The sequence below is a fragment of the Talaromyces rugulosus genome, chromosome I, assembly GCF_013368755.1.
Source record: "Talaromyces rugulosus chromosome I, complete sequence".
In the NCBI taxonomy this organism is placed as follows: Eukaryota; Fungi; Ascomycota; class Eurotiomycetes; order Eurotiales; family Trichocomaceae; genus Talaromyces; species Talaromyces rugulosus.
Genome location: NC_049561.1, coordinates 4,612,959 through 4,636,758, shown reverse-complemented (window position 1 = coordinate 4,636,758; position 23,800 = coordinate 4,612,959). Strand labels below are relative to the sequence as shown.

Sequence of the window (23,800 nt, the reverse complement as noted above, 5' to 3'; positions counted from 1 at the left end):
GCCTTTCCAGAATCATTGCAACCGGCAGGGACAAAGGTATGCGCTAATGGATGACATGAAAATACTGTAAAGAGTGTCGCATGGAAAAAGCAGCTACCCACGAAAAAGTATCTCAAACGATACTCCAGGACGCCCTATTTTTTATATCATATTCAATATAATCAACCTTTACATACGGCTCACTTTGACCCTCCTTTCGTTTTGTGGAGTATTTCTTGGGAAGAGAAACCTTCCATGTTTTGAGCTTGCTGTTTTTCTCTGCCATAATGTGGTGTGTGCTAGTTTCACATGTTTAACCTTTTGAAACCAGTTGGACCACATAGCAGGCAACGAAGATGGTAAGACATGCACCTTCCAGACACAGGTGAAAAATCATGTTGTAAAAAGACTTGCCAGTTCAAGGTAGTGGAGAAAGAATCTGATAAGATTTTTCGTGGTAAAAAGACCGTGCACGAGGAGGAATTCCAATACTTGCAGTACAACGGTGACAACGATACCACAGCCGGCATTAAATTATGACATGTATATCCCTTTGTTCAAACTCCAAGTCAAACTCTTCAGGTTGTAAACAAACAAAGGACTTTATGCAACATTAAGCAACCTCCTCCTAGTTTGCCACATCCTGATGTCCGCCAGCTTTGTTATAAATGTATACAACACCGCTTGTTTTGTATGTTCCTTTGTTGACACACCTCTTCCCTAATGAGTCGACGCAGACGTTTGCAACTAACCGCATCTGAGAGTCTATTGATAATAAGCCATGGGGCCTCCCCATCTTTATACATGTTTTCTTTTCCTTCTTCCTTTCATATACTCTCCATTTATGGGGTGAGCTACTTATTTTTTATTCGCAACATCTGATTCGGGTTTCTTACGACGTCTACTTCTAGGTGTCGCCTACATAGCTTTTCAACACGCCTACTCAGCTTTCCATTTACGCCGCATCAATATCTTTTCCACCTCTGAAGTAACCAGTTGACTTCAAAGAAGGAGGGGGGAAAAGCGGCCACCATGCCTCCATATAGTCCATTCCCGGCAAGGCTAGTTCTACCCATCCTTCCCGGCCGCGAAGAAAACGTCCGTATCCAAAAGGCGCGCAACGAATACGAAGACGAGACACGCTTCACCACATTTCCAGAGTACATCGAGTACTGCCACGACTATCTATCCAAGACACCAGATATTGATACGTATAGAATACTGCAGCCGATCGCAATATCAGACGTGGAGCATCCGAAAAGAGATATGACTTTGTGTCAGACGTATCTACGGCCCTGGCGGGGGTTTGAGGAGATGCAGATATGGGTGTATAACGACGTTTTGGAGACGCTGGGTTCTAGGGAGGTGTTTACGCCGAGAAATGTCATAAAATCGGATGGGTGGCGGCTCTGCCGTGAGGCCTTGGTGTCAGAGGCACATTTATCATTTCATCTTGAATACGGCGTGGGGAAACCCGCCGAGAGGATAATGCCTGCCATGCAAGAGTCGGGGTTATCAAGATTTGATTTGAATGATAAGGGAGGGATCGTGTTTCAATACAGAGGTGACGGTAACGACGGATTACCACAGGCTTCTGCTGTACGGAACGACAGTAACAAGACCCTCCTCTTCTACATCCAAGAAAAGCATAAAATGACACCCGAGGATCTTCGCGTTGGGCTACGGCAGCCGGACTTTTGGAAAAAGGTCATTAGACGCAGCGAAGTTCCTGGAGACATGAGTGAGCAGCTCATGTATAATGCAGAGTATCTGGCGGGCACCGCGTTGGCTCAGGCATATGATACCATGGTGCATCGTGGCACGCCATACGGCGTCCTGGCAACTGGCAGCTGCCTAGTTTTCTTGCACGTCGGCGAGGACGACCCAGAAACGCTGTATTACTTTCTGTCGGAGCCAATTTTGGATGTACAAGCCATGCTCAACAGAGGAGACACTAATTGGATGAAGAAACCAGTCACGGCGGTGGGGCGTTTGCTTGCCCTCTCTCTAATGAGTACGTTAGAACCGACCCGGACTAAAGCTGGATAAGCAGCATAATGCCGCGTATGAACATACTGCCATACGATTTCACCTTTATCTTCACTCATATATCACGGGAGGAGTTGATGTATGCACCTCCAGCCTCCGGATATAACGCATCGGCAGTTCGCAGAGCGCCTTCACCAGAGCCCCCAACAAGGAGACATCGCGTTGCACCGACAGGGCTATCGCTCGAGTTCTGCACTGTGAAATGCTTGCTAGGATTACAACGAAAAGGCGAGCTTGACCAAAACTGCCCAAACGTGGGTTTTCACCAGTCAGGCGGCGATCTCACACTTTTCCACCAGATCGACAGTGCGGATATGGTGCGCTTGCTGAAGCTCCAATTAGATAGAGACTTGCAGCAATATTGCCACCTAATCGATACCCGAAGTCCAGAGGAAATCATGAAGGGGTGGGGAGCACTTTTCAAATTATCCCTCATGCCGTATGGATATACAGTGGCTGGTAAAGGAAGTGTGGAAGAGGGCTGGACGCACGGGCTGTGCAAGGAAGAAAAGATTTATCGACTATTACAGCCCGCCCAAGGTTCTGATATCAGAATGCACTGTGGAGCGAGGAGCGAGGTACACTCCAGATTATCGTAGTTGATTTGATAAAATTACAGATAGTTTGTGGAAAGTCATGACGTTTTGTGCTGTAGTACGTACTGCGTAGTCAGATAAGATCGGGGCCCACCAACGGCGCATTCCACGGATCTCCGTTCCACACGGCGCAAGATCGTGGCGCGCACTAAGACTGAGTAGTGTTGCACTAGTAGCACGTTTATTTTAACGACTGTGTAGGCTGTATTTGAGAAGTAGAGTACTTCCCTGTGTTGAGTGACCAGTGGAAGGCGTAGATATAATGAAAAAAGTAGGTCAACATGACGTCATGGATTCACACCGCTGAGACTCGCAGATGAATATCAATCAGAGAACGCTCGCTGGGATAGCAAGATGTCATGCACATGCGTTATCTCAGGCGTCAAACCGTTTCTGCCAAGGACCTAGTTGCTCACAGCAGGTACAGCGTGCATGGTACACTCGACACGGGCGACAGAACCGCATCCCTGCAGCATACTATCGCGGCGGCACATCGCGAGCGCTGCTATTCCAGCAGAAAGACCTGCCGGCAAACAAAGACGACTGGCAGTCAATATTCCTAGGGACGATCGGGTCACCCGACCCTAATGGTCGGCAGCTCGATGGAATGGGCGGTGGCATCTCCAGTCTGTCCAAGATCTGTGTTGTGAGTCCGTCGAAGCGGCCTGACGCGCAGGTCGAGTTCACGTTTGTGCAGGTCGGAGTCAAAAACGATGGTATCGATTATGCCGGCAATTGTGGCAATATGTCGAGTGCAATCGGTCCCTTTGCCGTCGATTCTGGGCTGATTCGGCCGACGGTTAGTCGTGAGGGCAAATCTGAGACGACAACAGTCAGCTTGTACAACACGAACACGCAAAAGATCATCCACGCCACATTCCCCGTTACCTCTGACGGATCTGAAACGGTGTATGACGGTGAATTTGCCATTGATGGTGTTGCAGGCACGGCAGCCAAGATCCAACTCGACTTTGTCGACCCGGGAGGGTCAAAGACGGGCAAATTGTTGCCGACGGGCAATGTAGTTGACAGGATTGATGAGATCGAGGTGACTTGTATCGACGCAGGCAACCCGTGTGTCTTTGTGAGGGCGGCTGATTTGGGTGTTGATGGCACGATGCTGCCTCAGGATACGGAGGCCCGCCCGGATCTTTTGGGCAGGCTAGAATTGCTTCGCGCCAAAGCAGCAGTGGCCATGGGAATGGCAACGACGGTCGAAGACGTACCTGCATCGATCCCCAAGATCTGTTTCGTTTCCAAACCAGTTGAGCACCAGCTGCTTTCGGGCGAGACGCTGGCGACAGACTCGGTGGACGTGGTTGTTCGCGCCATCTCGACAGGCCAGCCACACAAAGCGCTGCCCATCACCTGTGGACTGAGTGTGTCGGCAGCTGCCAGATTGAATGGCTCGCTGGTGCAGCAATGTCTCTCAGGTATTGCTGCTCAAAAGACTGAAGTCGTGGTCGGGCATCCAAGTGGCCAGCTAGTGGTGGACGCCTTCTTTGACCAAGCAGGCAAGCTGGTGCGCGTAACGGTCTATCGCACGGCGCGGCGGCTGATGGAAGGAGCTGTATTTTGGAAGTGAGCAGTCTACATCAATCTACAATGTACAATATCTTCTGCATTACCTCTACAATACCTCTACAATGTCCTGGCTACAGTCTCTTCTTCTCTCTCCCTAATCCGGGCGTGCTTCTCTCGCTCTTCTCTCGCTCTTTTCTCGCTCTCTGGCTTCTATCAGCATGTCGTCACTGTCGGCACAGCCCGTCTCTTTCCCATTCGGGCAGTTACTGACCTCCCTGCTTTCTCCGAGGGACCCTCTTTCGGCCGCTCTTTTCCCCTTTTCGGCCAGAACGGATCCTGCTTCCTCCGATGGGCCCTCTTTTCATCGCTGCGTTCCCCAATCAGGCCGTAGCGGTCGATCTGGCTCCACTGGCGATCTGGTGCTTTCCCCTTTCGGGACATGACAGGTTTGACAGCCGCCCGCCTCAGGCACAGATCTCTCACGTGCCTTCTATTATAAGAAGCGGGCCGCCGCCCGCCTCCCGCCCTCGTTCCTTTTCTTCCTTTCACACCTCCTTGGTTCTTCTTCTCTATCTGCTCTCTCTGACGTCATACTTTTTGCTTCAATGCCTCGCTACCCTCACATTCCCGGCATCCCCCTGATGGGCCCCGGCGGTCTGCGCGGGCTCACTCGCGCTTCTGAGTTTGTGACGATGCCTCGTGCTCCCGTCCACTTTCTCAAGAACGTCGGCCCCCGTCCCGTGGTCCCTTCTGCGATACCTCGTCCTCCTGCGCCGTTCGCACGCGCGCGCCCTCTTGTAGCTCCTGGAGCTCCTCGCCGCTTGGCCTTCCGTGACGCTCCTGTTGACCCTGTCTCATTCCCTCGTCTTGTTCCTGCTGCTCCCCCGACCCCTCCCCCCTCCCCTCTGCGGTTTACGTATTGGGAAACTCCCTCGCTGTCCAAGGAGGGAGTACGCCGTGCGTATATCAACCGCCGTCTGCCTTCATTTTCCCCTTCCCCTTCTAGCATTCCTGTCCCCAAGCGTTTCCTTCAGGGCGCTCCCCGCAAGCATGCTGCCTTTTCTGTATCTGCCTTCGCTCCATCCCTGGAAGACGCTCTCCGTGAGCCTGCTCCCCCTACTCCCTGTAAGCCCAAGAGTGTTCGCATTGCTGTTTCTGCCCCAACACCCCGTAGTGGTATGTGCTCGCGCCGGAGTGCCAGCTCTCTTCGCAGCATCCTCGTTCAGTCCCGACCAGCTGACGAGGTCAGAGTGAAGAAGAGTGTTCGGTTCGGCGACGTAGCTGTCCACGACGTTGACTACTGGATCGACCGCAAATCCAATGACGACCGGGGGCTTTGGAAGATGGGTAGAATGCAGGGGTGGCGTGTTATCCCCCTATCTGAGCCCGACGAGGATGGATTGTGGAATCGTTACATGAGTATGTGGGGGAACAGCGATCATCATAGCTCTTTGTATTATCATATTGGCATGCCGAAGTGTACAAATCCTGGCTGTCATTGGGAAGAAATTGCCCAAGTGTACAGGGCCTTTCTCCGCAAAGGCGTTAGTCTTTGGGACCGACACGACCTCATCCTGTATGCCTGGAGTGAGCTCCGCGAGAGGGAGAGGCAGAAGGGACGATGGTTGCTGTAGTCATTTCTGCGCCTTGCGGTGGTCTTTTTCTGTGTCTTGTTCTTTTGATTCCCCCCTTTTGTTTCTGGTTGTTTCCCCATTCCCTTTTGTTTCTGCTTTTTTCCCCTTCCCCTTCCCCTTCCCCTTCCCCTCACCAGTGGAAAACTTGAAACACCCAAAAAAAAATTGAAAACAGAAAATAATCATCAAAAAATATCTCTTTTGTTTGCTTTTGCCTTTTGGTTTTTGCACTGCCCCCTCATTTCTGTCCCTTTTGCCTTGGATTGTGACCTGTTCCTCTTGGACTTTCCATGGACTTCAACTCCCCGGAATTTCTGGGCCGTGGACCTTTGACCTCTCCTGGACTTTTCGACTTCCCGGATCTTTTGGACTTCCCTGGACTCTGGACCCTTGACCCTGGATACCTGGATACCTGGATACTTGGATACCTGACTTACCGAACTTGGACCTGGACCTGGACTACTAACCCCACAGGCTGTCTAACACTCGCTGGCTCTTCTCGCTGCTCGTCTTACTTTGCTCGTCTTCTTCTTCTTCTTCTTCTTCTTCTTCTTCTTCTGTCTTTCTTTTGTCATTTCCTTTGTTATCTCTTCGCATTTCCTTACTGCCATTTATCTGCCATTTATCTGCCATCTATCTGCCATATTTTGCCATTTCACCAAGCCTTTCGTATACGACGGACTTGGAGAAGTGAGCACTGTGGCTGTGTTTTGAAATATTTTAGGTGTTCCAACTCGTGTAAATCGTTCCGAGAGAACTCCCTACTTACTCAGAAAGCTTGCAAGAAGCTTTCAGGGTGGCCGCCAGCGAGACCTGTAAGTCAGTTAGATTATAGAGAGGGGTCGACAATATACTCAGGAAGCTACAAGTCAGTTCAAATGTTAGTAATACCATATAAAAAGAAGTTAATAACATAGTAAGAAAGCTAGCAAGAAGCTTACAGAATAGCCTCCAACAAGACCTGCAACTCTATTAGTGAGGTTATATAAAAGGGTTGACAATATATTTAGGAAGCTTGTAAGAAGTTTGTAGGGTGGCCTCCAGCGGGACTTGGAAGCTGGTTAGTGAGGTCATCAATTAATATTTGGGGAGGTTGACAATGGACTCCGGAACATTTAAAGCTTGCAGCAAGGCCTGTCTGCACACACTGATTAGTGAGTGAGGCCTTGGAGGGTTATATATATGTATATCTGAGGTGGTGTTGAGATATATATAAAGGTAGAGCGTGTATGTGGGTAAATATTGGTTTATTTACACATGTATGATTCCCATGTATTTAGGAAGGATTGTGTGTGAATATATCGAAAGAAAAAAAAACAAATAACCATTTGACATCTCAGCATCTAGCAAAGACCCGGGGGGGACAGAAGAAACAACAGAAGATGGTCTTAGGCGATTCGAGTGACAAGTAGGGTTAGGGTCCTGGTTGCCACCAGGGCGCTTCATCTTCTGGTCTAATTGAGCCAACAGACGAGAGAACTCCGGAAACCCCGCGTGAAAGGGATCAATGACCGAATCCGCAAGATCATGCTGCTCAGAAGGAATCTGAAGAACTAGTTAGAAAGCTATAGATGAAAATCTAAAGGCCTCACATACCGCGACGCATATGCTGCCCTTCTTTTTGACGATTCAGCGAGAGCAGTCCAAGACATCCTCCACTTTTAGGGCACGAATACAAACGCTGACAGGGATAGAGGTAGTCAATAGCAGAATTGTCACCAGCATCACAAGAACCATCACCACCTTCGATGGACTTGTGGGGGCTTTTCTCACACTTGTCACCACTCACGCCCACACCATCGGATATAAGACCAGGGGTCTTCAAGGGAGCATCCTCGGTAGCCCCAGTACTCTCCCCGTCGTCAATAAAGTTGTTTAGAGAATCATCTTCAGCAAGCTCCTCTTACCTTAATATATATCTCAACGCCACCTCAGATATATATACATATATATATATATAACCCCCCAAGGCCTCACTCACTAATCAGTGTATGCAGACAGGCCTTGCTGCAAGCTTTAAATGTTCCGGAGTCCATTGTCAACCTCCCCAAATATGGCCTCACTAACCAGCTTGCAGGCTCAGGAACAGGAGTGGGAACGTGTTCTTATGTATATAATAATAATAAGAAGAAGAAGAAGAATAACAAGAAAATCTATAGTATTGTAAAACTATGATAGTACATAAATACATGTAATACACGGTAGTAATTTCAGTGCTTATATTTTACGACGTTTTGAACACTTTTGAACATTTTTGAACATTTAATGAATTATTTACATATCTATAAAACTACAGTGGCGCATATATAGGTTTTGGGAAACATCTACAAATAAAATACGGCGTAACCCCCCCTTGAAACGTATCCTGGCGGGAACCCCAAATTTCCTCTATTGAGGCCGTTGGTGTTCAAGAAAACACCTGCCATTGTTTCATTTTCATGTTGATTGTTTCATCTCCAATCGCGGTGGAGAGATCATCATGTATATACACTACTCCTAATAGCCTACGTACCATGTACGACCCATGACATCAATTCAATGCTCATCTGATTATCCTTGACCCGTGACTTAAAATCCATATACAATCTGTGTAAATATGTATGTGTTGATTCAACCAGCTTCCTCTATAAAACAAACCCTCCACATCAATCAATCAATCAAATATACCAATACCAATACCAAATCAACCAATAAACCTTACTAAACAAATAATTCAATCAAGAAGCAGAAAGAAAGAAGCAAACACGCCAACGTACAGCCTCGAATAACTAACAAACAACAAGAAGTCCGCTTCGCCAGTATTGCATGCCGACAAGACAAGATAGTGAAAAAGCATGAACCCGTCCTTCTATTTGTGCAGTCCATATGATAAAAAAGAAAAAGAAAAAAATCCGAAGAGAGAAAACAGCAAGAGAAGATAAATACTATGTATTATGTGGAGCCAGCAAGGAGGCTAAGGAGGCGTGCGCATGTGGCTACTATAATCAGACTCGTCGCGGCGGTGTCCGTGTCTGTGGTGACGATGGTCATGGCCAGGGTATTCCATTTCCAGAGGGCGTGCTACACTTGCCGCTGCCATTGCGGCTTGTTGATGCTGCTGCTGGGCAACCACCTCGCGCGCGTAGAATTCCACCAGCATAGTCCCGTATGCGTCTAGCTCTTCGACGGTGATGGATAATCTAAAGTCGTTCAGAAGCAAAAATTGTAGCTCTAGGTGATTCAACTCGACTAGTGGGAGACCGCCAACCTATGACAGGTGAGTATCATGAGAAAGAAGGGAAAAAGAGGTGGTTACCTTGGCATATCGTGAATTCGTGTAGAAAACATCAGAAAAGAATTTGCTGGCACAAGTCACTCCGGCAATGACCAACCGATGAATGTTGAAACTATCGACAATGAAAAAGTTGGAAAATTCGTCTTCCTCATCGTCGTCCAGTTGTATAGACGATGAGATTGTCGATTCAGGCGACTTGGGGTCTTGGGCTGCTATTCCGCTCGATGAAGGGGGTGTGACGACGGTGAGGCGGTGTGTGGATGTATTCCGAGACTGCGACCGCGAGTCCAGTGCCATGGCCGAGGCCGAGTCGACTCGGTTCCGCCGGCGCTGGATCGGCCGCCGGTTGACCATTTCTGTCATGCGGTCAAAGTAGACTAGTAAACTGAGAAATACTTCGTACGTCGTAGGACAGTACTTGTGAATACGGGTGAGGTAGCTGAGGATGGTGATTGATGGCACGTTTTTCCCGTGAAAAGCAAGGACACTGCTCGCTTGCGGGCTCAGGTTGGCCGTGCCCTCCAGGGGAGGAATGTGGCGGTGGATATTTTCATGTTGCGAATCGTTTGTCGCCGTGATCTTGGTCAGTAAGCCCGCAACCATTTCGATGATGTCTGTGACCGGCATTGAACTGATTTCATATTGGCGGGCAACGTCGGTAGGCCCCCGTCCGGGCCGCCGTGAGCGTTGTGCTTGCTCTAGGAGCTCTTCGCTGGCAAAGCTTTGGATGTGTGAAAGATCGCGCACTTTAATTCTGCTCGGCGACGTCGCCGCAGAGCTTCCGAGAGATTTCGTTGACGCGCTTGTGGGTTGTAACCGAGGGGAGGAGGGAGACGGAATATGAGAAGCTGAAAAGCTTGCAGCCTGGGCTTCTGCCGAGTGATACATGGGATTCGCCGAGGCTAGCATTGGTTCAGAAGGAGGCATGCGGTGTGAGCTCGCCATCGTGGTTGGATATTCGTTGTTGTTCGAGTGTGACTGGACATATGCTGGCACATCATGCGAGGGCGACGAGTAGGAGGGAGCAACGGAGGACGAGATAGGCGTCGACGGCGCCCTAGAGCTTGCGCTATGGGTAGCAGAGAAATTGTGCGCGGATGCAGCCGGCGAAGATCGAAACGGCGATTCTGAAGAGTTCGTGGCGCGATTGATGGGGCCTCCTAGCATGGCGCTGGCGAACAGAGAGCGGTAGACCTGTTCTGACACCGCAGCAGGGCTGATCACGACGCCGCCCATGTCAGTCTTTGAGCAGAGATGGAAAGCAACGATAGAGCATGCGAAGGGGGATGCCGGTCAGTAGCTGGGGAGGCGAACGAAGGCGCGTGAAAGGCGGGGTGTCGAAAAACAGGAGGAGGTTCAGGCAAGGCAAGGCCCGGCAAGAACAGAGCAGGCGGCCCGAGCCATTACACGGTGGATGATGGTAAAAGAAATCGCAAAGACAGAGAAGCAGAGTGGACCAGAAGTAGGGCAGAAGTAGGGCAGAGCAGAGCACTCGAAGGTGGTTGCCGGATGGGGGATGGGGGATGGGGGGGTTAACTTACGACTAGGCTGAGGAGGGGAACTCGAGAGGCGGACACGAGGGGGCGACCTGCAACGTCACTCGAGCAGCAGCAGCAGCAGCAGGCTGTTCAGAGAGCCACCACGACGCTGCAGCTGAGAGCCGCTTGGTGCATTGTTAGATCCGGATCGATGCGAGTTATTATTGACGGCCGATAAGAGAGAGCGATCTAGAGAGATGGAGACAGGCACCAAGGAAGGCTTCTTGATCAGGCCGCTATCAGGCCCAACGAGTCACGACGTCACGAAGCACGAGGGTTTGCAGAGACAATTGGCGATCGCCGTCAATGGCTGACGGCGTGCTGGAAATAAGGAGAGCGTATATATGATTTTTGCGATCGTCCCTGCGATCTGGGGAATTGTCTAGTGCGAGTAGTCAAGATAGACAGCAGACAACGGCGCCACTTTCGTGTCGTTCCCTTGGTCGTGATACCTGGAACCAGAACCAGACCCAGCTGGTGAAGACGGGAGTAAACAGTGGCAATTGATGTAGATGATAATATTAATGTTGTCGAAATTATTCGTCGAAATTATTATTGTTGGATTGTCGAGACTTGTCCACTAGCCAGACCCGAGGGAGCGGTGAAAGCTATAGTAGTTAGACCGGGGGGGGCGTTTTATCGACTCGTTATCTGCAGGTCAATTGTGTTATCGGCGACAGACAGCAGACAGTACGCAACAAGAAAAGCCAATGCAGTCAGGACGACAACATATAGAAAAGAGGAGAGGAGATGGAATGATCAAGCCGCAAGATAGCAGGCGATCCAGAGTCTAGAGTTGTTGAAGAGAGAGCGAGCGAGCGAGAGAGAGAGAGAGCCTAGAAGCTCGACTAGCAGGGCTGGCCCGCCGGCGAATGACGGCGCGAGTGCGGCGCAGGTGCCGGCGCCGGACGTGCTGATTCCTTCAGCGCTTTTCTGGCGTTTGTAAATATTATAAATATTATATCTAAGACATATTTAGTATCCAATGCTTGTAGGTATCAGCTCTACTTCAAATCAATACGTCGGATTCGTGCATGATTCACCTACGTTCATCTACGTGGTCAACTAGCATGCTAGTACTTTTCAACAGTCATGACTTCGGTTTATTTTCTTGAAATAATATCACGCAACTACTGCTCGAGAGAATCCCTCTATCTGGCCGCGCCAGGGCCGCTGTATCCATTGTCTGGCAGATACAAATGTCGCACCGCTCCCTTGGCCGTCAACACCACCAGCCGGATCACACCGCCAGAGCTGCCATCCCACTTGATCGCCTCGGCCAGTGCGCTCTTGACAAAGCTGACGCCCTCTTCCTCGGTCATGCCCTCCTTCCAGTTTGCATCGCAGTATCCGTAAATGTACGTAGATCCCGACCCGCCGATGGAGTACGCCTGTTTGTGGAGGGAACCGCCGAGGGGGATCGAGTAGACCTGGCCGCCGTGTCGGCGGTCGTAGCCAGCAATAATAATGCCCGCGCTGTCGTAAAAACTATTAGACTGGACAATGATCAACCCGTGTCATCGGATGCCTGCCTACCTGAGCATGTCCTTGTTTTCGTAGCACAGTTCCTGGAAAAGAGCCGCCGCGGTATGTGTGCTGGGGGACTCGTCATTGACGATCCCGTACATGTTGAGGTGGTATGAGACAATGTCGGCCACAGCCTGGGTGTCCGCCGCCGACCCGGATCGGCAGCACCAGATGGTGTCGTGCACTTGCGTCAGCTTGTCCGTCACTCGGTTTGCAATGTAGGCGCCCGTAGTTGTCCGGCTGTCGGCGCCGAGGATGACTCCGTCTTTGAAATTGATTGCCATGCTGCATTTTGTTAAACAAGTCTCCGGGATGGGAAGGTGCGAGATGGCGAAAAGCAAAGCTTACATCGATGTACCCAGGCTAAGCGAGCAGTGTTGTCAGTGACAGTACAAGTAAATACAACCGGAGATGCAGCTTACTTCACTTCGCCCTTCTTCAGGTGGTTCAAGTCAACGTGGATGCCATCTAGTGAATTGTTCAGCTTCCGGTCCTGAGAAACGAAGCTCGACCGGTCGGAGCAGCTCACCTTCCCCCACCGTGCCAGTTGCATTTGAGATCATCTTGATGTCGGGTTATAACAGTGCGAATCGGACAAGTTCAGGCGTGGTACAGAGCAGAATGGTAGGATAAGAGGTGCAAATGACGAGAGTCCAGGGAAGTAAGAGGACGAAGCTGGTGACGAGCGGAGGCAGACAACTAACGCGTAGCTCCAGGGCGGTGAGCCCGCCGCAGCTCGTGATTGGGCCGGCAGAGCCCTACCGCAGGGTCCGCTTATCGTTCCCCTTAGCTTGGGCGTGGCTGACTCCATCAAACAGTCAGTGCCTTGTTGCTTGTCGGCTCCATTATTGCGATGCAACAGTGCACCCTCTTGACCCCCAACATCAGTCTGTGCATACTTCTAGGGCATCTCCGAATAGAAAACACACGCTGTCGTTAATTCACTCTCAATTTGCGACAGACCGCGCCTTGGAATCCCAAGATAACAACACATTGCGCATGCGACACCCCGCAATGCTTCGGGGCTTGTAAACAGGCGGATATTTGGCTCTGAATTACTACTACTATTATTATTCTCAGCATGTCGGACTCTCCTCCTCCCCCCTCGCCTCAATGGAGTTTCTCCTCCATGGCTGGAAACACCATGCAGTTCCTGCGTCTTCCCGTGCTGGCGTCTTCAGGCCTGGCGGTCATCGCCAGCAGCTTGTTATACTTTAAGCAAAAGTGAGTCTTATTCCCTATACTATGCATAAATACATGTCGCTAAGTTTCATTGCTAGTGAATTGATCTATCCACGCAATGTCCCTGCTGATGCTCGCACCCACGTCCCCAAACCTTCGGCGTTCGGCATCTCCGACTACGAGGATCTCCAGATCCCCACCTCGGATGGAGAGTCGCTGAACGCACTGTTCATCCGTCCGTCAAAGAAAGAGCGTGCCCAGGATATCACGATTCTCATGTTCCACGGAAACGCAGGCAACATTGGACATCGGGTCCCCATCGCCAAAGTCCTGACGCGGACGCTGAACTGCAACGTCCTTATGCTGGAATACCGCGGCTATGGGCTGTCGACTGGAACGCCAGACGAAAAGGGTATTAACATCGACGCTCAGACGGCGCTCGACTATATTCGCCATCGTGCAGAGACTAGGGATAACAAGATCATCGTCTACGGACAAAGTCTGGGCGGTGCTGTGGCCATCAACCTCGTCGCCAGGAATCAGCAAAAGGGCGTGATTTCGGGTCTTATATTGGAAAACACCTTCCTCTGCATTCGAAAACTTATACCGTCGTGAGTTTTACTGTGCTTGTCCTTTGAACGAAACTGATATTCAATAGTGTTTTCCCGCCTGCCCGATATCTGGCACGTCTCTGCCATCAATACTGGGGCAGCGAGGACGTGCTCCCCAAAATCCAAGACATTCCCATTCTCTTTCTCAGTGGGCTGATGGATGAGATAGTCCCGTCAGTTTCCACTTTATCCACTGTTGTTGATCACACTAACAACTATACAGCCCCTCACACATGTCCCAGTTATACGACTTGTGCAGGTCATCCACCAAAGTCTGGCGGGAGCTTCCCAGCGGCGGCCACAACGACAGTGTCGCCGAGCCGAGCTATTTCGATTACATCCAGTCTTTTGTGGTCGATCATGTTCTTGACTAGACTAGACTAAAGAGTCTTCACGTCTTCAACTTAAAAGATACCCCTTTAAAGAGCCGCGGAGCATACTCATGATGCGGCTCGTTTCTTTCATTCCTTCTTTTTCCTAACGTTCGCTGTACATATATATCTTATTAAATCTCGTTTTTCTTGTCAGCATCTGGAATAATTTACATGAACCTTCTTCTAAGCTGCTATACGCATCTATCATACACTGCCCCAACAATCTATATCTATACATTTAAGCAATCTTCCCCGTCTCCTCCACCAGATCCTCCACCTTGAACCCTTGCACATCCCCATTCGTAAACATACGCAACAACTCCCCCTTACGCCCACTGCCCTCTCCATCAAAATCATAAAACCGCTGCACACAGCTGACCAGCCAGCTGGCCTCTGCCACCGACACGCCCACATCCGGCATCACCTGTCCGAGCATCAACACAACCCCTTTTTCGTCGGCAAGATCGAGATGGTGCGTAATCGTCGTGTGCGGCTGCGCAAACGAGCCGTGCAGTTTGTACGACGCGAGTTGCGTAAACATGATTGTCGAGGCGTGTGTGTTTGCAGTCGACTCTAATGTTGGTGCCGGTGACGACGCAGGCGGATGGAATCCCCATTGCAAAAAGTGAATATCCGCGCCTCCTTCTTCCGCCACTGCCTCCCCTTCTCCTGGTGTTTGTGTAGCTGCTTGACGCGGCAAGGGTAGAATAAACTGCGGATTCGAGCGCGCCGCGGCCGTCATGCGCTGGTACGTGTCGAGCGGGATGACCGCGCAGATGGAGCGCGGGTTGTTGGCGTGGCGCAGGCGCCACAGCATTTCGATTTCTTTGACGGGGAGTGCGAGGATCTTTTCGACGTCGAGGTATGAGCTTAGTGGTTTGATGCCGGGGGGACCGGATGCTGCTTTTGCGGCGGCCGCTATGGGGGACTCTATCGAAGTCGTTGATGTCGTCGAGGCTGTCGAGGCTGTCGAGGATGACGGTGATGATGATGGTGAAGAAGAGTTTGTCTCTGGTTCAGGCGTTGCAATGGTCGACGCATTGCTGCGATACTCTGCGATTTTTTCCTTGTACGCTTCCTTTAGCGATTCCACCGACTCATGGCCTTCCCTATTAAATAACATCAGATCAGCAAGAAATCCTTTCATCAAAATGATCTAATCTGCCATACTCTTGTGCTTTCTGTTGTAGTTTGTTCTTGTACTTGTCCAGAATCTGCTGCGGATCGCGGTGCGTCGCCAGGAAGCGCACGTCGTGCACCTGCGCCCATCGCCGTTGCTGTGCCTGGAGCAGTCGCGAGTTATTTTTGAGAAGGGTGTGAAACCTGGGCAGCCGGAGCGAGGCCATTGTGTCGTATCAAAGCAATTCAAGTTGGTATGAGTTGTTGCAAAGATGGGCAGTGGAGAGGGTGGAGAAATAGAATTCCGATGCCAAGACCCGCAGCAAGCCGTCAAATCGTGCCAAGCCTATCTCCATTGCACATATTGAATGGCTTGAATGGCAATAACTTGAATGAAACTTGCATGTTTACATATGATGTGTTCTATTCCGATTAGGCTGGCTATGTATATGTAATTGCTCATGCTGGTTGTGATGCATATCTTACGGCCGATCTCGTGGCGCAGCATGAAACATCTAAAAATATACAACTCTCAGTTGATATATTACTCCCTGGGAAGGCGCCAGAAATATTTGGTCCTCACCGGTTGACCCAAACATTAAATCTTAAACTTTCTCATCTTGAAAGTATCTATATAGCAAATGTCTCAGAGCCGCATCGCCGAGCTGGCCAGCGCTGTGGCCCAGCACACCCAACGCGTCGACTGCTATCTCGCCGAAAACAACCTACCACACCCCTCATTTGACGCCGATAGCCCTGTTGAACTCGGCCTGCCCGCCGATATCGAAGGGTCGCGCATCGCAGCTCTTCAAGCAACCCAAGAGCTCAACGACTTGCTGCAGGGACCGCGGGGTTTGGTTTTCAATTTGCAGGTAGGCACATACCAACCGTATCAATCGAATGTGAACTAAAACGTGCAGCACAATGTGCTGGTGCCTCTGCAACTAATCTCACGTTTTGATATCGCCAACAAAGTCCCTGTGCACGGGGAGACCACATTCGAAGCGCTGGCAGCCAGTACCGGTGTCGACCATGGAGCACTGGGTACCATTCTACGCCACGGTATCGCGTATCGAATATTCAAAGAGCCCCGTCCTGGCGTGATTGCACACTCTGCAGCGTCGCGACAGATGGTCGAAGATCCTCGCTTTGCGAGCTGGATTGCAAGCAATGTGGACGACATGTGGCCAGCGGCAGAAAAGGTTGTAGACGCGTTGACGAAATGGCCGACTGCTGCAGAGCCAAATCAAACTGTATGTATGCACTGCAGAAATGGTCTTGGTACTAACATCCAAAGGCGTTCTCACTGGCAAACCGAACCGATCTTCCTTTCTACAGCGTGCTAGAGCAAAACCCAGAGCGAGCGCGCCGTTTCGGCGGTGCCATGAGCTTTTTCACCACAGGCGACGGGTATTCGCTTCGTCATCTCACCGATGGATATCCCTGGGAGAAAATCAGTTCTGGAACAGTCGTCGACCTAGGCGGATCTCACGGCGATGCAGCATTTGCTCTGGCTCGTAAATATCCTCACCTCAACCTGGTCGTCCAGGAACTGCCCCAGGTTGTTGCAAATGCCAAAGAAGAGGAGGGCCTGAATGTGAGGTTTATGGTGCACGACTTGTTTCAAGAGCAGCCCATCCACGGCGCTGACGCATATATCTATCGCTGGATTTTCCACAACTGGCCTGAAAAGTACTGTATCCAAGCTCTGAGGTCTTTGATCCCAGCGCTGAAACAGGGCTCACGGGTACTTGTCATGGAATTTTTGATGCCGCCCCCTGGCACGCTCCCTAACGATGTTGATAGAAAGCTGAGGTAGGTCTATCTCCACGGCAATGTGCCTGTATAACCACTAATAACCGACGCAGGTCGATGGATCTGACGATGTTGGAAATTGGAAATGCAAAGGAACGCGATCTTGGCGAGTGGAAGGCCTTGTTTGGGAAGGCGGATTCGAGGTTTGTCTTTAGAGGGGTAGAGCAGCCCCCGGGGTCTTCGCTGTCGATTATCGAGGTAACCTGGGATGATTGAGATAAACAATAGACACTTATATAACCTGGTCAACACGTGTTCTCCTAAAGGATGCCCTGCTTACTGATTTTGTTTCTTTGGCTCTGAGTAGGTGTTGGAAGACACAGACAAGAGAACAGACGTAGCACGTAGACAATCGATGGTAGTAATAATGGACGAGAAACAGACTATCCCCCATGTCACAGTAGCCTGAAACACCGACAATAGACAACGCGACAAGGCACAAAGACGGTGACAAGGCTTTATTCAGGAATTATGATGCGAGAGACAGATTTAGGATGGGCCACGTCAGGGAGAGGCGCTGGCTGGTCACTCAGGAAGGAGCCCTTCACCATCGCTCGTTTGACGCGCCAACGATGATTTTTCTTTGTTCTTTTTTTAGGTAGGAAGAATCGCACGGAGAGACTTCGCTGACTCTTTGCAAACAGAAATGCACATTTTCCTTCATACGCAAGAAGCTGAAGGCGCAGCGTCGCTTGCCAGCCATGTCCAGTCGTATCGAGCAGCCGTATCGACCAGCCTGTCATTCCGCTATCTCGATCATTCCTTGCCGGCGATTCACACACTACAGCACTGCCGCTACTATACTGAAGAGATCTGATGCTATTTGATTTGTTTACTTGGTTCTACGGCGGCTTCTCCTTCGAGTCGGCACCTGCGTTGGCTGTCGCGGCTGACCTGTGTCGTGATCGCACCACTACATCTACACATCATGATACTCTCCGTCTTCTATCTCAAAGCCCAGCCTGACACAAATACACAGCTTTGAGTCACTTGAATTAACGACCAACAGTCTCGTGCCCCCTGGTACCTCCTCGCTACGACGTCGACACCATCACGAGTAGAGTCACCCTACGTTGCTGTGTTGGGTTACGGAGGAGGTCAATACTGCCTTGTGCTATTGGAAATACACGTACGGTGATGGAGTCTACTTGGATATTCTGTATTATCTCGGTGGTTACTGTTTGAGTGATCACCACAAACGGGGGTATCTCCTAGGCGGCAACCGTAGAGGCGTGATGAACCAGCACCAACGTGTTCTCCCTCTACAGGATCATCGCTGCCATCGTACATCATATTTGTCGAATGTATCAATATAAACATATGGTGAAACATAAAACTTGTCCGTTCGATATGTAGTAGATCGGGATAGACATCCCCCTGAATCGACGCAGCACGCGTGATAATGAGGTCATCCAGATTCAGGAGACTTGGCCCACGAACCAGGTAGCCTCGCACTAATCCAAGATGTACCATGTTCCCTGCTGTACAAAGGTTTAGTAGAAGCCTGGAGCTAGTGTTGTTATGTGGAAGCAGTCGTGTCGATAGGGGGTCGTCTCATCGCTGTTGTTGTTGTTGTTGTTGTTGTTGTTGTTGTTGTCGTCGTCGTCGTCTCATATCTCGACCGGCGCGTTTTCAAAGGTCATCGTGTTGGAAGGGCATAAGGCTACTGGATATGAGATTACTCTGTTCACTAGACGCAGAAAGAGATGTTAGTCGATGGTATATCAGTGTTTTGCACTGTTTTCTGTGACGGGGGATGAGCTTTTGCCTGGTTGGATCCGACACTCTCGACGCTGTCGTCGCTCTGGTGGTCAAAGATCGACTGAATCTATCAACGAGCATCAGTAGCTGGATGAGTTTAAAAGAGCAAACTAAGAGAATAACAAAGATAAAGAATATCTGATGAAAGAAGCCGTCTGATGGCGAAACAAGACGTGGGGATGGCAGTCGCGACACGGCATCATGAGACGCTTCAGTACAGTAAACATCGATATAACAATACAACGATACAATAATACAAAATGCAGAATACAAAGAACCTACTTCTACGAGTCTACTAAAGGCACAAGAAAAGTAAAGTCCAGTGAAAATGATTTGTATTTGATTCTTTCTGTAGTGGAACGGCACTCCCCCATTCGGGCCAGGCACAAGCCTGTAGCCAAGGAAAACTTCCTCGTCGTCGACGAGGTAAAAACCATTGACTAGAGCGGTGGGTTGTCTACGATGTCTGCCGTGATGAAGTAGTAGTAGTAGTGAGTGTGCTCGGAACGCCCGATGGCAGCACTCTGTTGTGTCCTCCTGGGGATTAGCCGCAGGGGAGAAAAATGGTTGGGAGGAAGAAAGAAAAAGTCTGGCTGGCTACGAAGAGAGCACGGTATTTATACCGCCAGCGGTGCTACTTTCCCCTTTTGGGACGGATGGCCTCAGGCGCCTGTCGGGCACGTGAGCCTTCCTTCTTTTCTGTGACAACAGGTCTCTGTTTCGTCTTCTGGCAATGGTCTTGACAGACTGGCACCATTTATCGGTACAACGGTGATTCCAACAGTCGGTATACCAATTGGAATCATCAGCGTATGAAGTCATTACGCTGTGAGGGCTTTTTTGTCCAAGGTAGGCTGTTGAAGGCACTCTTGGCCAGCCAGATGCTAACCCTGAAGTCTTCCATTCCAGCCTTACCACAGATACACCCACTCGAGCAATGTCGAATGCGAATGTCGTTGATGCCCGTGTCAGCTCCTTATCGTTGCTAGCACAATCCTCTAGCAGTTGCCCTCTGCGCTGCAAGTGCAAGCTGTTCGACTGTGCAAGGACAAAGCCGTCGTGCATGTAGACGAACAAAACCGTCTATCAAACACTTTCAAGCTCGTGGATACTGCCCAATACCACTTGTTGGGGCTCTCAAATGCCAAGGCTGCATACATATTAGCCCTAACTTTCGATGTAAGCTTGGCTGTCGTCCTCGTCACATTTTCATTCCAGAGCCACCTAGACCGCTGACTCCAACATCTGTGTATAGCACAGAAACAAGCAAAATAAATTATATCTCTGCTACGACACGTAATCCACGACACGACAAGATTTGCGCACTTCAGGTACGGACCACATCCGTTCCCAATTGGGAAATGACCCCGCAATCAACCTGGGGAAGTGCATATAACCCCCTCTCCGCTGGAACAACACCTTGCGTATCACCAGGATAGCAATCCAATTAGGCTGATTCTGTGCCAAGCTCACTTTAGGCGACGGAAAAATGATCTCTCCACGACAAGTCTCCACATCTGCATGAGCCGTTCGCATATAAAGAGCTGCTTTCTCTCGTCGAGCGCTCTCATTCCAGTACAAAAAACAACTATACCAGGTCTGTGAGACAATGGCTCTCTTCCACACGCAATCGCTTCATTCCAACTGGGAGTTCAAACAAGCCGATGATTCAGAATGGCTATCAGTGCCGTCAATACCATCAGTTGTCCACCAGGATCTCTTGTCCCATAAAAAGTTGGTTGCAAAGGAACACACCATCAAATGATGTCATCACTAACGGTCAATTCAGAATCCCCGACCCTTTTATTGGGCTCAATGAGCTGCAGGCAGAATGGATTGGCGAGAAAACATGGGTGTATCGTACATCAATACCAAAGCCAACCCTCCCAGCTGGTGCGAGCGCTTTTCTGGTTTTTGACGGTCTCGACACATTTGCTACCGTGTATCTCGACGGTAAAGTGATTCTTGAGAGTGATAACATGTTCCTGTCCCATCGGGTAGACGTGACCAGTCACCTTCAGAACGACAGCCAAAACCACACCCTTGAGATTCATTTCGACTCTGCCTTGCTCAGAGCGCGCGAGATTCAGAAGAACTACCCAAACCACAAGTGGGTCGGATTCAATGGAGAAACGGCTAGACTAGGTGTCAGGAAATCCCAGTACCATTGGGGCTGGGACTGGGGCCCGGTCTTGATGACAGCCGGCATCTGGCGCGACGTACGTCTGGAGGTCTACAGCACGAGAATAGCTGACCTCTGGACTGAGTTGGAATTGTCGCATGACCACCAACATGCGCGAATTCAAGCGTTTGCAAAAGTTGAGTCCACTCAAAAGTTGACAGGACAAAATGCAACATTCTCCCTCGCACTAGCTGGTACGGAAATAAGGCAGGAAACCGCCACCATCAACCAGGACGGATCCGTCGCAGTCAAGTTCAAAGTAGACAAGCCAAAGCTTTGGTGGCCTAATGGATATGGAGAACAGACTCTTTATCAACTATCGGTCAAAGTGGCAGAGAATGACACGTCGGTACACCAACTATCAAAGAATATTGGAATCCGCACTGCAGAGGTTATCCAAAACCCTGACAAACATGGCAAGTCTTTCTTCTTCCGAATCAATGGCGTTGATATTTTTTGCGGCGGCTCGTGCTGGATTCCCGCGGATAATTTCCTGCCACGCATCAACGCGGAGAGATACCGAAATTGGATCAAATTGATGGTTGCAGGAAATCAAGTCATGGTCCGGTAGGTACCCGTGCCCTCTAAAATTTTGTGATTGAATTTGTCATTTACTAAGTGTCGCAGGGTCTGGGGCGGAGGAATCTACGAAGACAATGCTTTCTATGACGCATGCGACGAACTTGGGGTCATGGTCTGGCAAGACTTCATGTTTGGTTGCGGCAACTATCCGGCCTGGCCAGCTATGCTGGAATCAGTGAAACAGGAAGCAATTGACAATGTCACGCGACTCCGACATCACCCGTCCATTGTGCTATATGCTGGAAACAACGAGGATTACCAGGTCCAGGAGCAGTCAGGGTTGACCTATAACTACGAGGACAAGAATCGCGAGCATTGGCTCAAGACTGATTTCCCGGCTCGTTATATCTATGAACATATCTTGCCGTCCATTGTGAGAGACTATTCGCCCAGCGTCTTTTACCATCCAGGAAGCCCGTGGGGAGACGGAAAAATTACGTCTGACCCGACGGTAGGCGATCTCCACCAGTGGAATGGTAAGCAGCACTTTTTGTTCTTGGATTCAAAACTAACAGAGAATAGTATGGCACGGGACTCAAGAGAAATACCAAATATTTGGAACAATTGGCGGCCGATTCAACAGCGAATTTGGCATGGAAGCCTTTCCCCACCTTGAGACAATTGAGCACTTCGTTGAAGACAAGAAAGATCTATTTCCTCAGTCTCATGTGATTGATTTCCACAATAAAGCTGACGGCCACGAACGGCGGTTGGCCACTTATCTCGTGGAAAATCTGAGAACTGCAACTGATCTAGAGGTAAGCACAGATCCCGGCCTCTTTCAAGATAAGTGCTTATACAAATAGACCTACATCTACCTGACCCAAGTCGTCCAAGAAGAGACCATGATGTTTGGCTACCGCTCCTGGAGACGCCAATGGGGAGACGAGCGTCACTGCGGAGGTGCCTTGCTCTGGCAGCTCGATGATTGCTGGCCAACCATCTCATGGGCCATCGTCGACTACTTTCTGCGTCCCAAACCGGCCTACTACGCCATGGCACGCATCCTCGCCCCCGTCGCCGTTGGCGTCCAGCGCGAACACCACGATTGGAGCATCTCGCACGCGCGGCCCGCAAAAACCAGCAAGTACGAGCTATGGGCAGTTAGCAGCCTGCGCGAAGAAGCCACGGCGCTCGTCGAGCTTCGTTTCATCTCAGTCGACACCGGCACGGAAGTGCGCGACAGGATTGTGCACGAGAACGTGCGGCTTGTGCCGAACGGGACTACGAATGTCATTCTCGACGGGGTCATTGACCACACTGCCTACCGGGAGCCGCATGTTCTTGCGGCGCGTATATGGGTCGATGGACAACTCGTTGCGCGAGACGTCGACTGGCCGCAGCCGTTCAAATACCTGGATCTAAGTGACCGCGGGCTGGTTATCAGCGAACAAGACGCGTCTGCAGCTGGTGAACAGAGACTGCTAATCACCGCGCGAAAGCCGGTCAAATGTTTGGTCTTTGAGGAGCGAGAGGGTGTCACGATTAGCGACAGCGCAGTCGATATTGTCCCGGGCGACGATCAGGTCGTGACGATTAGCGGACTGAAGCCGGGGGATAAGCCGTTGAGATATAAGTTTTTGGGCAGTGATTGAGGGAGATCTAAAGATATACATCATTTAACGCGTAGGAAAGGGATGGATTGTTTTTTTTTTCCTAATTAGGAAATGCGAGACATCAGATTCGCCTTCACTATTATTTTGAGGGCGCATCTACCTGCCATCTAGAGTCAAATAAAGCGGCTCTATTTACTCAATTTCAGCCCTGATCTATATCCATCTATAGCAAGAATAGAAAAAAGTCAACAAACAGGAATATCGATTTGCGCCTCTAAACCGACATCTGGGGAGCCTTATTACGTAGTGGGCTTGACTAATCGGAATGAACAACGTGAGCATCCCTGTTTCACTTCTTTGAGGCTTTTTTTAAACATACTTGGCTGTGATAAGGCTGTCAGTTCAAATTTTGTACAACGTCATTGCCTAGGGGTCATCCGGTTAGACTGTTACCAGGGGATCAATCAGATCTAAATCCTGTTTTTGTTTTCAGGCAG

The 23,800-nt window shown here is 50.1% G+C and overlaps 8 protein-coding genes across 8 annotated transcripts; 5 read left to right on the top strand and 3 right to left on the bottom strand.

Moving 5' to 3' along the window:
* Positions 1-1,011: 1,011 nt before the first annotated feature.
* TRUGW13939_01573 (uncharacterized protein) lies at positions 1,012-4,209 on the top strand (the record flags this gene model as incomplete). The annotated part of the gene is made up of 3 exons (XM_035484772.1): positions 1,012-1,993; positions 2,122-2,606; positions 2,941-4,209. 3 exons carry the CDS (start codon positions 1,012-1,014, stop codon positions 4,207-4,209), a joined length of 2,736 nt encoding a protein of 911 aa, XP_035340665.1.
* Positions 4,210-4,753: 544 nt separating this feature from the next.
* On the top strand, positions 4,754-5,782 carry TRUGW13939_01572 (uncharacterized protein; the record flags this gene model as incomplete). The annotated part of the gene is made up of 1 exon (XM_035484771.1): positions 4,754-5,782. The coding sequence occupies one exon, from the start codon at positions 4,754-4,756 to the stop codon at positions 5,780-5,782; it is 1,029 nt and encodes a 342-aa protein (XP_035340664.1).
* A 2,953-nt stretch (positions 5,783-8,735) lies between these two features.
* TRUGW13939_01571 (uncharacterized protein) lies at positions 8,736-10,292 on the bottom strand (the record flags this gene model as incomplete). Its single annotated transcript, XM_035484770.1, has 2 exons — positions 8,736-9,029; positions 9,078-10,292. 2 exons carry the CDS (start codon positions 10,290-10,292, stop codon positions 8,736-8,738), a joined length of 1,509 nt encoding a protein of 502 aa, XP_035340663.1.
* Positions 10,293-11,745: 1,453 nt separating this feature from the next.
* Positions 11,746-12,684, bottom strand: TRUGW13939_01570 (uncharacterized protein; the record flags this gene model as incomplete). The annotated part of the gene is made up of 5 exons (XM_035484769.1): positions 11,746-12,070; positions 12,131-12,406; positions 12,470-12,484; positions 12,544-12,589; positions 12,651-12,684. The coding sequence occupies 5 exons, from the start codon at positions 12,682-12,684 to the stop codon at positions 11,746-11,748; spliced, it is 696 nt and encodes a 231-aa protein (XP_035340662.1).
* Positions 12,685-13,202: 518 nt separating this feature from the next.
* Positions 13,203-14,288, top strand: TRUGW13939_01569 (uncharacterized protein; the record flags this gene model as incomplete). The annotated part of the gene is made up of 4 exons (XM_035484768.1): positions 13,203-13,345; positions 13,402-13,914; positions 13,962-14,087; positions 14,138-14,288. The coding sequence occupies 4 exons, from the start codon at positions 13,203-13,205 to the stop codon at positions 14,286-14,288; spliced, it is 933 nt and encodes a 310-aa protein (XP_035340661.1).
* A 238-nt stretch (positions 14,289-14,526) lies between these two features.
* TRUGW13939_01568 (uncharacterized protein) lies at positions 14,527-15,634 on the bottom strand (the record flags this gene model as incomplete). Its single annotated transcript, XM_035484767.1, has 2 exons — positions 14,527-15,397; positions 15,459-15,634. The coding sequence occupies 2 exons, from the start codon at positions 15,632-15,634 to the stop codon at positions 14,527-14,529; spliced, it is 1,047 nt and encodes a 348-aa protein (XP_035340660.1).
* A 414-nt stretch (positions 15,635-16,048) lies between these two features.
* On the top strand, positions 16,049-17,438 carry TRUGW13939_01567 (uncharacterized protein; the record flags this gene model as incomplete). The annotated part of the gene is made up of 4 exons (XM_035484766.1): positions 16,049-16,279; positions 16,328-16,660; positions 16,705-17,222; positions 17,276-17,438. The coding sequence occupies 4 exons, from the start codon at positions 16,049-16,051 to the stop codon at positions 17,436-17,438; spliced, it is 1,245 nt and encodes a 414-aa protein (XP_035340659.1).
* A 3,154-nt stretch (positions 17,439-20,592) lies between these two features.
* On the top strand, positions 20,593-23,342 carry TRUGW13939_01566 (uncharacterized protein; the record flags this gene model as incomplete). The annotated part of the gene is made up of 5 exons (XM_035484765.1): positions 20,593-20,717; positions 20,773-21,732; positions 21,793-22,223; positions 22,270-22,505; positions 22,554-23,342. The coding sequence occupies 5 exons, from the start codon at positions 20,593-20,595 to the stop codon at positions 23,340-23,342; spliced, it is 2,541 nt and encodes an 846-aa protein (XP_035340658.1).
* Positions 23,343-23,800: the final 458 nt, after the last annotated feature.